Source organism: Canis lupus, chromosome 5 (assembly GCF_048164855.1).
Source record: "Canis lupus baileyi chromosome 5, mCanLup2.hap1, whole genome shotgun sequence".
In the NCBI taxonomy this organism is placed as follows: domain Eukaryota; kingdom Metazoa; phylum Chordata; class Mammalia; order Carnivora; family Canidae; genus Canis; species Canis lupus.
Window position 1 is genome coordinate 18,635,785 of NC_132842.1, and position 13,705 is coordinate 18,649,489.

Below are 13,705 nucleotides of genomic sequence, written 5' to 3' on the forward strand. Positions count from 1 at the left end.
GATTTCTGGACAAAAAAAAAAAAAAAATCTGATAAATTTAAAAGAACTAAAATCATACAAAGCATATTATCTGATTACAATGAAATTAAACAAGAAATCAATACCAGAAAGATATCTGGATAATCCTCAAGTATTTGGAAATTAAATAACACGTTCTAAACAACTTGTGGATCAAAGAAATCACAAAGGAAATTAGGAAATACTGTGATCTGAGTGATATGTTATAAAGATACAACAGATCAAAAATGATAGGCTGCAGTGCTTAGAGGGAAATTTAAATTTAAGTTTACTAATACCTAATTTTTTTAAATAAGGGTTTCTAGTCAACAGTCTAAGATTTAACTTCATAAAACAAGAAAAAAAAGAAAACTAGGTCCAAAGTAAGCAGAGGAAGGAAATAATAACGCAAATCAACAAAATTGAGAAAAGAGGGGCATCTGGGTGGCTCGGTCAGTTGAGCATCTGCCTTTAGCTCAGGTCATGATCCCAGGGGTCTGGGATCAAGCCCCATGTCCTTCTCTCTGCTAAGCGAGAAGTCTGCTTCTCCCTCTCCCTTTGCCTGTTGCTCTGCCTGCTGGTTCTCTCTCTCTCTCTCTCATAGATAAATAAAATCTTTTTAAAAATTGAGAAAAGAAAAACAAAACATTGAGAAAAAAAGCAAAAAATTGAGAAAAGAAAAATAGAAAAGAATTTAAATGTACACGTGCTGTTATAAAAGATCAATAAATTAGAAAAAGAGTTAAGGCAGGAAGACTCTAGGAAGACCAAAAATGATCACCACTCTTCTGTTTTTCACACTTGTGTGCAATTCCACCTCCTTGATTGTGGGAAAAACCTGTGATTTGCTTCTAACCAACAAAATATGGAATGTTCTGTTCCTTTGCCTTTTCAGGTTATACACTCTGATAAAGCTACCATGTTGCAGAGGCCCAGAGAGCAAGGAACTGAGGGTGGGTTATGAGCTCTGCCAAACCAAATGGTTTCAGGAGTAAATCCTTTATTGGTCTAGCATTCAAACTGAGATACCTACTTCTGGCCAAGTCTTGAGTACAGCCTTATGAGAGATCCTGAAGCAGAGGACAACCTAGCTAAGTCATGCTCAAACTCTCCAAATTCTGACCTGCAGATACTTTCAGATAGTAAGTATGTGCTATTTTAAGGTCACTAAGTTTGTACTAAACTGAAGCTATGTACAGATTGTGAACACTTAAACTTTGACTCCTGTAATTCCAACAAAAGAACTCCAAAAACTTGTTATACAGCAATACGTACCTGATGTAAGAGTCAAGGCAAATTACCCATAATGAAAATGAAAGTGGAGACATTACTACAGACCTTACAGAGAGTTAAAGGATAATAAGGGAAAATTATAAACAACTTTATCTTATACAATTGGTAACTGAGGTGAAACAAATTCTTTCAAAGACACAAATTGCCAAATCTCATTCAAGAAGATAATCTGAATAGTTATGTGTGTGTGTGCGTGTGTATAAAGATACAAAGATGCCCTCTCTCACACATTCTCTCCTTCTTCCTTCCTTCTCTTCTCCTTCTTCATTTTTAAAAAGAAATTAAATTTGTAGTTAAAAACCTCCCCAAAAGGATGCCAGTATGGTTCTACTGTGTAATTCTACCAAACATTTTAGAGGAAAATAATACTAATTCTACAAAGGCTCTCCCAGAAAAGTGAAGAGGAGAAAACACTCCCCAACACATTTTAAGAATATGGCATTATCTTGATAAACACTAGACAAAAGCATTCTAAGAAAACTACAGAGCAGCAAACTGAATCTAATGCTATGCAAAAGAATAATACATCATGCAAAGTTCATTCAATACACAAAAATAAAATGGATGCAAGTCACCATTTCAACAGATCAAATAAGCAAAACCATATAATCATGTCAACAGATGCAGAAAAAAAAATCCATTTGACAGAATTTAACATCAATTAATCAATTCATGGTAAATACTCTCAGCAAATTAATAATAGAAGGGTATTTTCTTAACCTGGTAAAGGGCAGGTTTTTTTTATTTTATTTTTTTATTTTTATTTTTATTTTTTTGGTTTTTTTTTATTAAAAAAAAAGACCCTACATCTAATATTATACTTCATGGTGAAAGACTGAGTACTTTCTGTCTCCTTAAGACTGAGAACAAAGCAAAGATGTTCTCACCAATCTCATTCATCATGATACTGGAGAGCCTACAGTGAGGAAAGAATACAAGATGAATATAAAATAAAATGCCTACAAAAAAGAAATAAAATTGTCTTTGATCACAGATAACAAGATTATCTACATAAAAAAAATTCAAGGCATCGACGAAAAAAAGATACTAAGAATTTCCTTAACGAACTGCAGGGAGAGATGATGACATCTGCATAGATGTCACTTAACAGAACTGCATGGCTGCCTTAACCTGTATGAGGTCAGCATTCCCGTATCCCCTTTTCCTTTGGAAGATTCTAGGGAGTGAATATTTCTTTTTCATAACCATCAATCTTTAGTTGCTTGTGACTGATTTATTTGTATTATTTCCTGCATTCCTATTCAGACCCATAGTTTATCTTATTCTATCTTTCCTTCCCCACCTTGGAGGTTAGCACCTATGGGAAGAAAAAAAAGAGCAAAGTTTATTCTACTTGCCTCCTTCACTTAGATCCCACCCCCCAGGGAAACCAAAAGTAGCACAGTCATAACAGTAACTCTTTGCCTACAGAGGAGATCTAGATTTAGGGGAAACAGGAAATTGTGTTCTCTTTGACTTTTTATCACAAGGTATGTCTCTATCTTCGAGTGAGAAGCAGACCTTGGCTGAAGAGTAAAATATGCTATGGGATAGAAGACATGCTGCTAAGATGGGTACTGGGAAGGACAATGGGGTAGAGAGGAGCAGGAGGTCCAAGTACCCCCTGTGAGACACAAAAAGATTTAGAACCAGGGAATGCTTATATTCTCATTAGCCTATTCTACAGGGACCGAAAGCCAAGGCACTGAAGGCTCTTACAGTAAACATAGAAATCTATGGAGAATATTCCTCCAGGAGGTGTTGGCGGGGGGGCTTTCATATACATAGATTAGAAGGGGACACTGTTAATATGGGAAACTCTGAAGTACATGTTTTTCTAAATAATCCCAATGATGTGAACATCTGATGATGCTAGAGATCACATCGGGTGTGGGAAACTGCATCATTTCTGTCTCATCACCACCATCCCTGTGCTGTAACCTTTCAAAGGACTCCACGTCAATAGAAGGGATGATTCTTTAGCTTTTCCACTTATTCTCATCCCCTAATGGTCATCTTCAGTTTATAAAGGAATAATCAATAAGAGACACCAAACTCCTTCATTTCTCTTTTCCTCCCCCCCACCCTCACCCCCAATTATCGGTTTTAATTACCTGTCACTAAATTTTTTAAAAAATGCAAACTGGGATGAGGTGAATGGAGTAACATGGAGGCTGTGACTGCGCATGTCTATGAAGTCTGGTCAGGACAGATGCTAGAACGTGAAAATGAGTCAAACTAGCCAATGTCTGTGGAAATCACTATATATATTTATTAACTACTTTAAGCAGTTTCATTAGTTAATGACTCTTCAGCTGTAAATATCCTAGTACTCTGCTGAAATAGTTTATTTCACTGAAGGCCTAAATGCCATAAGAAGCTTCTACTGTGGCTACTCCCTCAAAATGATTTAAAAGAAATTTGGGTTATATTAAAAAATATTTGTTTCTATTATTTAGTTACCCCAATTTACTTAACTTATTGCGACGTGTTTGCTATCCCCCCTCTTTCAGAGGTCCCACTAAAATGTCAATACCATTCTTCACATATGTCTTATGTCTCATGAATGCCATATGAGTACAAAAGACTGAAAATGTCTTTCATTTCATTTGGCTTGAAATCTTCAAGCACCATGCTCTTTGAAGTTAAATTCTTACTACCTCACTTGTTTTGTTGTTGTTGTTTAAAAGATTTTATTTGTTCATTCATGAGAGATAGAGAGGCAGAGACATAGGCAGAGGGAGAAGCAGGCTCCCCACAGGGAGTCCCATGTGAGACTCGATCCCAGGATCCTTGGATCATGATCCGACTCAAAGGCAGATGCTCAACCACTAAGCCACCCAAGTGCCCCACTATCTCGCTTGTTTTGTCAAAATTAACACAAAAGACACACTTACCAACCAGGACAACAAGTCTGTATTTTTCGTTCGTTTGCCGCCGATACGGTGTCACTTCCTCATATGTGGGCACATCAGCTGTGTCATACTGATCACTCTTCTTACATTCATACATGGATTTATTTGTTTTCTTATCTTTTCTACTAAGACGAAAACTTCTCCTAAAACCAGCTACAAGAAAAAACATTTTTTTTAAAGAATGAGAACCAAAAAAAGAAACTCTCCAAGAAACAAAAATTTAAAAAATCCTCAAAGTGGGATTGGATTTTATGAAAGAGAATATTGTCACAAGTACATTTAGTAAGAGGAAATACAAAAATATTACACAATTCCATTAAAACAATCATTTTATAAGAGAATCATCAAACATTTATTTTATAGTTATAATAATATAAATTTTATTAGGTTCCAAGCCATAAAGAGTTTTTTCAGAAATCAGTGAGTAAAGAACCCACATAACAAAGCAAAATAAGCGGGAAATCATAATTTATTATGGACTGACTGAGCACAGTTGATAAACAAAAAGTTAAAAGCACTGTAAAAACATTTAAAATATAAATGACGAATTTTCTCATTCATAAATACTAGAATATTTTATAGTGCATTTTAAGCATAACCTAACAACATACCTGTGGCATAGACAAGCATCTATTGTTCAATAAAAAGGAAACTAAATTAGGGAGAGCTCAGTGTCAAACTCGCCTATACAGCCTGTCATGAAGAGCAAGCTCTTTTATAAGACTCCAGCAGGGGTAGTAAATGACCAAGTCCAGGTTCTTTTTCTCCTATGTAAAGTGTACGGTTTTATCATTTGAAGCCTAATGAAATTTGGAAATAAAATTCATAGTCTCAATAGCTATTTTAGGGAAAGACCATAATTGATATTAGCAGATGATATGGTCTTTCCCTAAAATAACTGTAAAAGCACTTCAACAGATTTGAATGCTTAAAGAGCCTTCTCCAGCTCATGGCTACCATTTAACATATGGGTTTAAAAAGCTGAGGCAAAGGTTCTTTGTCCCAGTCAACCCCAGTTTCATTCTGCTGGCTCTTCATGTCGCTGCATTGTATGATATTTATTTCCTTTCTAGGATAGTGGTGTTCATCATACACAGTATGATTTCATCCATACACACAGTATAAATTCAGTAATTTATTTGGCCTAATCCTCAAAATTCAGACTTTAAGGAAAACAGTTCTGCTTATTGAAACATTATATATATTCATGTCAGCTCCATGGTACAAAGAACATTTTAAGTATATAAAAATATGTTCTCTTGGAAAAGAATATTGATCAAATTTGATAAGTAGTAATTTTTAATAGAAGTATTTTACAATAAAATGCAAGAATATTAATACTGATGTATGTGAATTCTAGGGACCATAATGAAAAAGAATACTATCGCTGCATTTAAGAAATTAGAAGGATTCAAATAAAGGCCAATATTAAAAAACAATCAATGACCATGAAGTGATAGCACTCACGCTATGGATTCACAGTTTCATAAAAATCAGCCAAGATATTAAGAATGCGGTGATAAAAGATTCATCGGATAGTATATAGTGCTGTGGCCTCATTTTGAGGAGGTACTCAGATTATTTGAGAGACAGATTTACAAAGGATTTGAGCCGAGAGTTAATCACTCTAAAGCGCTCTTCTCAAAGGTAAAGAGGAAAAGGCAAACAGGACAAGGGATAAAACACTGGCTTTTCTCAGAGGAGGAGGAGATTCAGGGGAGCAAATGGAGAAATGTGCCAACTTGGCCCTAGGATGAAGAACACGTGTCAGTTCTAAAACCACCCGGGCAGGGAGAATTCAAACTACTTCTCTACAAAGGGTCATAGGAAAGCCTTTTATTATTTCTTGGTCTTTAGGATATTGGGAAAGACTCACGAGAACACAGGAAAAGGGTTCCCTGGCATGGGAGTCTTCTCAATGCCACAGCAGAAGTGGGGAGGATCCTTACAACCACTCCCAGGGCTCGAGCGCACTGCTTCTCAGACAACTTTCTCTCATCGATTTGCAGAAATGAGTTACACCATCCGACCCTGTCACCCGTGACTGCTGGCTCATTCTGGAATCCAGCTTAAGATGGCTTCTGGTTTAGCGTAGAAATTACACATTAGCTATTTTCACTCTTCAATGCTGGTATTTCATAGTGTTCTGATTTCAGGTTCCCATGGTTCTTGTCTCATGGAAGGCAATTAAAGGATAGGCAGGTAGAACTGGAAATTCCTTCACGGTTATTCCTTGTATGGAGGAGGGTTTTCCTCAAAGCACTATGGACTTACAGCCCAGGAATAAACCAAACCGGAACATAAATGCTTCATCCAAAGCAAATGAAGTTCAAAAGTGACAAATTTCTGAGCCATGAATCCCAGCTAAATCCTGGATTTCAGTGAAAGGGTTTACATTCTAATTGAATTTTTACAGTTCATGGAAGTTTTTGCTTTCATTATAAACAATAAAGAGATAGTGGGGTAAGAGTGAAGGTAATCAGATTTCTGATGTGAGCCTCTCTAGACATCAAAGATGGGGACTATGGAGCATAGGACGGTTTGGTGATATTAGTTATACTGTGCTTGGTACAGAATAGGTGCTTGATAAAAGTTTTATAAATTCAAGCAATTTAAAAAGGTAGGTGCCTGGGTGGCTCAATAGGTTAAGCATCTGCCTTTGGCTCAGGTCATGATCCCAGGATTCTGGGATTGAGTCTGTTGGCTCCCTGCTACGTCTGCTTCTCCTTCTCTTCCTACCCCCTGCTCATGCTTGCCTTCTCTTATGCTCACTCTTTCTCTCAAAAAAATCTCTTTAGAAAAGGGCAATAACAAAACCCTACTTCATTCCTGTTTCATTTTCTTATTGTAAATTTCAACAAAGAAAACAGGGCACATTTGGTGTTTTCCATAAAAGAAAATTCTAAGAGGCAGACTTAATGACAAAACAGTGCATACACCAAGGCACAGAGCTGGAAAAAACCGTGGAGAACACTGGGCCCTCTCCATCCTTGCTCCCTGGCCACAGAGGATGCAGATGTGACTGCAGTTGCCCATGCACCATGACACGGTCCTAATCTCATTCAAGTCAGTTTTCCAGGTGGCAATGACTGAGCAACTGGAATTCCCACCCACAAGTAGTGAAGTGTCCTAACCCAGTACGCTCGCTTACAAAACAGAGGAAAAATGGCAGTCAGGTCACCACACCACCTCTAGTAGCAGGAGTACCAAATGTTAAAAACTGAGGACCAGGGGCCACTGGGTGGCTCAGTCTGTTAGGCATCTGACTCTTGGTTTCAGCTCAGGTTGTGATCTCAGGGTCATCGGAGCCAGCCCTGCTTCAGGCTCTGCGTTCAGCACAGAGTCTGCCTGAGATTCTTTCCCCTTCCCTCTGCTCTTCCCCCCCAATCATGTACTCTCTCTCTAAAATAAATATATAAAATCTTAAGAAAAAAAAATGAGGACCAGGGGTAGCTAGGTCTGACCCAGAGCAGCATCTAGATCCTGACACTTACCAGCTATAGGATTTGCCAACTTTTAGAAAACTTCTCTGTGGCTCATTTCTCAATTTTAAAATGAGGATTACAGTATCAACCTCATCAGGTTGTTAAGGATTAAATAAACAATTCATATAAAGCACTTGGCCCAGTATCGGGCATCCGGTAAATACCAACATAGATTAGGTACAGATTAGCACCTAATTGTCTCCAACTAACTATAAGTACCTGGAAGTCAGGACCATATACCTTCCTGTATTCCCAAGCACAGTCTAGCAAGAAAGGGAAAAATAAGGGGCTTATTCATAGTTTTTAATTAGCTGTTATAAATTAGCAGTATGTAAATATAAAGAGTATTTCATATTAAAATTAAAGCCAGATTTAAATGTTAAATATTAAAAGTACCCTATTAAAGTAGTAAAGCATTTTAAAGAAACACAGCATAAAAATTGAGGATGCACTATCCTTTCACTCCCCCCATCCCCCCAGATACTCTTTCTAGGGATATATGTTATTTCTGGTACAATATTTAAATTTAAAGAGTATCCTTCTCTTCTGTCTTCTTACTCTCCTGATCCACAGATACCTGTTTATGTTCCACATTTGTATCACCCATACACATAAATACACAAGATAAGCCTCCCTCACAAAAAAATAAATTCCCAGAGGAACCAATAAATGTGCCATTTGAGGTGGTTGAGGACTCTAATTTTCAACCCTGGGTCGCATTAATGAGCGATGTGCCGGCACACGCCTTCCTGAGTCTACACTTAGAGACTTAACTGTGTGTCAGGGAGAGGCAGTCCCTTCCCTCCGCTTTTATGTGGTTCTCTTCTTAAAAGGAAGATTTAAAGACATATCCTTAAACTGAAAGTAAGCAAAGGGTTCGTTCAGGTAAACGTGAATAAATAACCTAGAATTTTACTTAATCCCAGTGCATTTTCAATGCTCCAGTCTTACCAAGAGCTGGCTTTAACAAAAAAACAAAACAAAACAAAACAAAAAACAAAGAAAAAGGGAGGGAAAAAGGAACAGCAACAAGACATTTGGACTAAGGCAACAGTTTTACACGAAATATATTTTTCCTTATATTTCACATTTTTGTAATTTATAATTGGCTCAAGATTTTTACGGACAGGCTTTTCCCAGTGAGCTTCCCCACAGCTGTTAGAGATTGTGTGTTCCCAAGGAACGACGCGTTTACATGACGACCATAGGAAAGTGACTCTACAGTAAGCCTGCAGCTGCAGGTCAGCCCCCTGATCACAAGGAGACACTTATACCCGATATTTTCGAGGAGAAATAATTTATGATCACTTGATAACTCAGCATATGATTGCAAAGCTTTATTTAAAGTATTTTTTACTATCAAAGCAAAAGGTTGCTTGTTTTTTGCTCCGTATTTCAAGATTGCAGTAAATGTCCCTGAACATACCCTTTATTCCATGTCGCTGATTATTTCACAGGGAGACGCCGCCAGAGGCTTAGATTTTGTCCAAACACTTCTCAGATCAGTGAATGCCAGTGTACATTTGCATGAGCAGAAAGCACAATGACCCCTGTTACCAGTCTCTCATAAGAAGACCTCTCATCGCCTTGAAGTTTTCAGTGACTTGACAAGTGAAAAATTTTATGTCATTTCATCTTCACTGTTACTGGAGTTGACCCTTGTTTCATATTTATTACCCATCTGCATTTCTTATTTCCTCTGTGATTTGCTGGTTAATGCATTTTGATCACTTTTTGATTAGGGTCTTCATAAATACATACACATACATGTGTCTTTTAAGGTCACAGCCCTTGGCCCTAATTTGTTGCCAACACTTTTAAGATTTTCAATTTTCCATTTTGAAGAAATTTAAAATGTTTATGTATCTGAGTCTGTTTCTTTTGTGATTTCTCCCACTGTTTTTTATGACTTTCCAATCCTTGAGTCTGATAAATAGTCACCTATATTTTCTTAAGTTAAAAAAAACGGATTGCACGGATTTAATTATTCTTTTTATCCCATCTGGAATTACTCAGCTGAGATCAAACTTGTGAGGTGAGGCTGTAACTTTATATTTTCATAAGTAATTAACCAGTGGTCCTAAAAATACTTCTTGAACAATCCTTTCACTCCTTTATATTGACACATACTTTGTACTAAAGTACCAGATGGTTTATTATTATGTCATGACCCACACCCCCCAAAAAAACCCCAAAACCCAGAAAGGTGATTCTTAGTATGAGTTTAGAGAATTCTCTTACTGATGATACCAATACTAAAAAAACAGAAGTCATGATGGTGGTACTTGATACATATTGAGAACTTACTAGGTCCAGACACCCCTCGAAGCCTTTATGTGGATTAATTCATTAATTCTCACAGCAACCCAAGAAGGTAGGCAGAATGCTCCCTGGGTTTAAGTGGTTCTTCTTTTAGTAAAATAGAGAAGGACAAATACCATATGATTTCACTCATATGTGGAATTTAAGACACAAAACAGATGAACATGGAGAGGAAAAAAAGAGAGAGGCAAACCATAAAACAGACTGAAGGATAGAGAACAAACTAAGGGTTGATGGAGGGAGGTGGGGTGGGTGGGGGATGGGCTGGATGGAGGATGGGTGTTAAGAGGGCACCTGCGATGAGCACCATGTGTTTTATGTGATAAATCCCTAAATTCTACTCCTGAAACTAATATTAGCACTATATGTTAACTAACTGGAATTTAAGTAAAAGCCCGAAACAAAACAAAACAAAAAAATTACCCAGGCTTTGGTTCAAATATTAAATGATGAAAGAAAAAAGCAAGTCTGAAATGTGACTCCAAATACATAGACGTGTAATAGAAAAAGCGATGAGCCTTTTATTATTTTATGAAATAAGCAAATAGAAAAAAAATAAAGGACCAGCAGTTTATCTTAGGGTTTAAAAATTATAAGCTCTTTTCTGTGGGAGACTTTTTTTTCAGATACAATTAAATACATTTTTAAATTCCTATATATTCAAGATGATGTGTAAAATATAAAAATGTACAGAATGGTGTCTCTGCCCTCCAAAAGTTCCCAACCTATTAGGGGACACAGAAATATTCCCAAATACCAATTTAAGGGTTTTCACAACACAAGCTCATGACCAGAAACTAAGATTTTTAGGAAGTTCTGTAATTTAACACTGACATTTAAGTAAAAAAGTTAAACTTAGGAGTTGTGACTTGGTCATTTATAAAGCTACTGAACTACATTTTATTTATGTAACACCATTCACCCAAAGACTATAAATTTAACTCTTACATATGTAAATTAAGAATCATTTATTATTAAAATGAGCTTCATACTGTAGATAAGTATTCCTATACCTATCAATCCTGTAATTTCAAATGTTAGTGACGTTTTCAACAGTAAAAAAAAAAAAAAAAAAAAAAAAAAAAAACTTGAAGTACCCAACATAGATGTAAGTATGAGAATGATTAACTTACGCTACACTTTTTCACATTTCAACTAAGAAATGAGGTTGAAGCCACTAAAATTATAACTCTAAAACTATACAGCACCATAAAATACATTTGGTATAATAAATGAAAAAAATAGAATACAATAGTCATACTTGTGAGTTTTACTTTTTTACTAATATAAAAGTTGGTATGGGTACAAAACTGTGCAAGAAAATGCATGAAAACAGAAAATGGTTCTGTTAGGGAGAGAGGTCTGTGGGCAATTGTTATTGTTCTATTTCTCAAACTTTCCAGAATGTTAAATAATTTGAAATTTTTTTTAAAAAGCCCACAAAACACATTATTCATAATATATGAACAACCGAACAAATGAAATCCACTACTGAAAGATATATTTGTGTGTCACATCAACACATAATACAAAATACATTTGACTATGTCTCAGAGGCAGGGTCTAGTCTTCTATATCTTGACATGATTATTGTAACAGACTACCTTTTTATAATCACAAGAGTTAAAAATAGCCAAATAATTAAAATATTAAAAAAGGAATAAAACTAAAAATAATGGAAAATGGTTTCTTAAAAAATGAGAATATAGTATAAGAACCAAAGATCAAAGGTCGAGAGTATCAAAGGTCAAGACAGATGGAGAAAAACAGAGTTTTGAAAATTTGTAACCAAACTAATAAAACTGGAATCTTTTTTAAAAACCATAAATTGTTATTTTATCCCATTGGCTCCCATAAGTAGGTAACTTCAGTGTGAATTTACAATGTAAATATTTATCATTGTAATAATCTTACTTTTTGTAAGACTTTAAGACCTTGAAGATGACATTTTATAAAAAACACATGATCATTTTATGAACAAATATCCCTTAACACAAAAGACCCTCCAACAGAGTCAAGGTGACTCACCACCAATACCAACACAGCCCCAAAAAACACACACGTTGAATAAGTGAAGTGACATCTGCCTTTCTGTTAATTCAAGGAAAATAAATACTACTAGGTTACCACCCACAATTTTTAAGTGGGACAGTTTCCATCTTTGGTTACATTTCTTTTATATAGCCAATTTGGTCCAATAACATCAGATATTATATATTTTCAGTGTTTTTAATAATAATAAGCTTTTAATGTTTAAATGTTATAGATGTCTGTAGATGGGAAAAGCAGCATCTCAGGGAAATTGTTTGAATCCTAAAATAGCAACATTGATCGCAGGCACTTCAAAAGTTAGAGACTGATGGAAGGATCCACTCTAAAGTTCCTGATTTTTGTAAAAAATACATTTATTTGATACCAACACAATCAAGAAAACTGCTTACTTCCTTAAAAGGAGATAAAAATAAACATTTCAATTCTTGTTTCTCTCCTTAAATACATGAAAAGGTGGATTCTTTTCTTAACTTGGGAAAACTACTGTACATTGTATGAAAATCATTTTTTGCATTTTAAAACACTGGATTAATTTGACAAAGCTAATATTTAATAGTTCAGTAGGTATCTTAGTTATAAGACAAAATATGTTAATGTAAATGAATTTTGTAAGAAGATTAAAAAATTCATGTGGACATTAATAAAAACTAAGCAGCTGGAAGTTATTATACAGTGTCAGGCTCCTGCCAACAAAACATTGAAAATTTCCATTAAAATAAACATTTTTCAACATAACGCCAAAGTTGCTATAATGATATAAATCATAACTGACACGTGAAGTGTATGTAAATATGGTCCTAAGACAATTATTATTGAAATAATGCTTCCATAATACACCAATCATAAAATTGTTCCGAAGACAATTAAGGATAATTAAGGCCAAACAAATTAGCAGATAATAATCTTCGGAGGAGGTTTAAACTGAAAATAAATGCCAGTACAAAACTTTAAGAGTAACAGAGATCTGAAGAAGTGGGTTAGTCAGCTTCTTGCATTCATCTTATAAAAACACTCTCAGGGGGAAAAAATCATCAAAGACACATGAAAATTATTGTGGATTACATTAACCAACTTTACATATGTTAATTTTGGTATAAAGTGGAACAAGGTTTTTAAACAAACACATAATCCATCTCTGGAATGTTACAGTTTAAAATTGCTCTCAAGAAAACTTAAAGAAATGCTGAAATGCCCTAAATACCCTTGAATCACTCAGCTCATCTCAAGCTAAAAATAAAAATAGAAACTCAAAGTGCCTAATGAAATCATGGGAGCTAATATATCAATATGCAATTTCCAAGAAAAAAATTACTTAGGTCCTAAAAAGTTTTTCTGATACCACTGACAATTTTTTAAAGCACAGCACAGTATTACCATAAAAAAGGAGAAACCATATGAGAATTTAATTTTCTGCCAGTCAGCTAATAAAGAAATGAGTTTTTACTTACACTTTCAAAATTATGAGAAAATACAGTATGCACACATAAAATTAAATATAAAAATATAGTTCTAAAAAGAGGGGAAAATTGGATTTAAAATTTTTAATATATTTTTTTAAGTTTGAGCCTATGCAACCAAAAAATTCTCCAAGCAGGAATGGTTTCTTTCTGTCAGAGAAAATATTTCCAAGTAGTATTCCAG

At 35.3% G+C, this 13,705-nt stretch overlaps 1 protein-coding gene across 1 annotated transcript in view; it reads right to left on the minus strand.

Annotated features, from left to right (window-relative positions):
* LOC140633128 (MAGUK p55 subfamily member 7-like) overlaps nucleotides 1–13,705 on the minus strand; it is a 140,161-nt gene that overhangs the window by 2,637 nt on the left and 123,819 nt on the right. Inside the window, exon 10 of the mRNA XM_072825151.1 lies at nucleotides 4,188–4,358. Coding sequence (XP_072681252.1) covers nucleotides 4,188–4,358 — 171 coding nt within the window. The remainder of the gene's footprint in view (nucleotides 1–4,187; nucleotides 4,359–13,705) is intronic.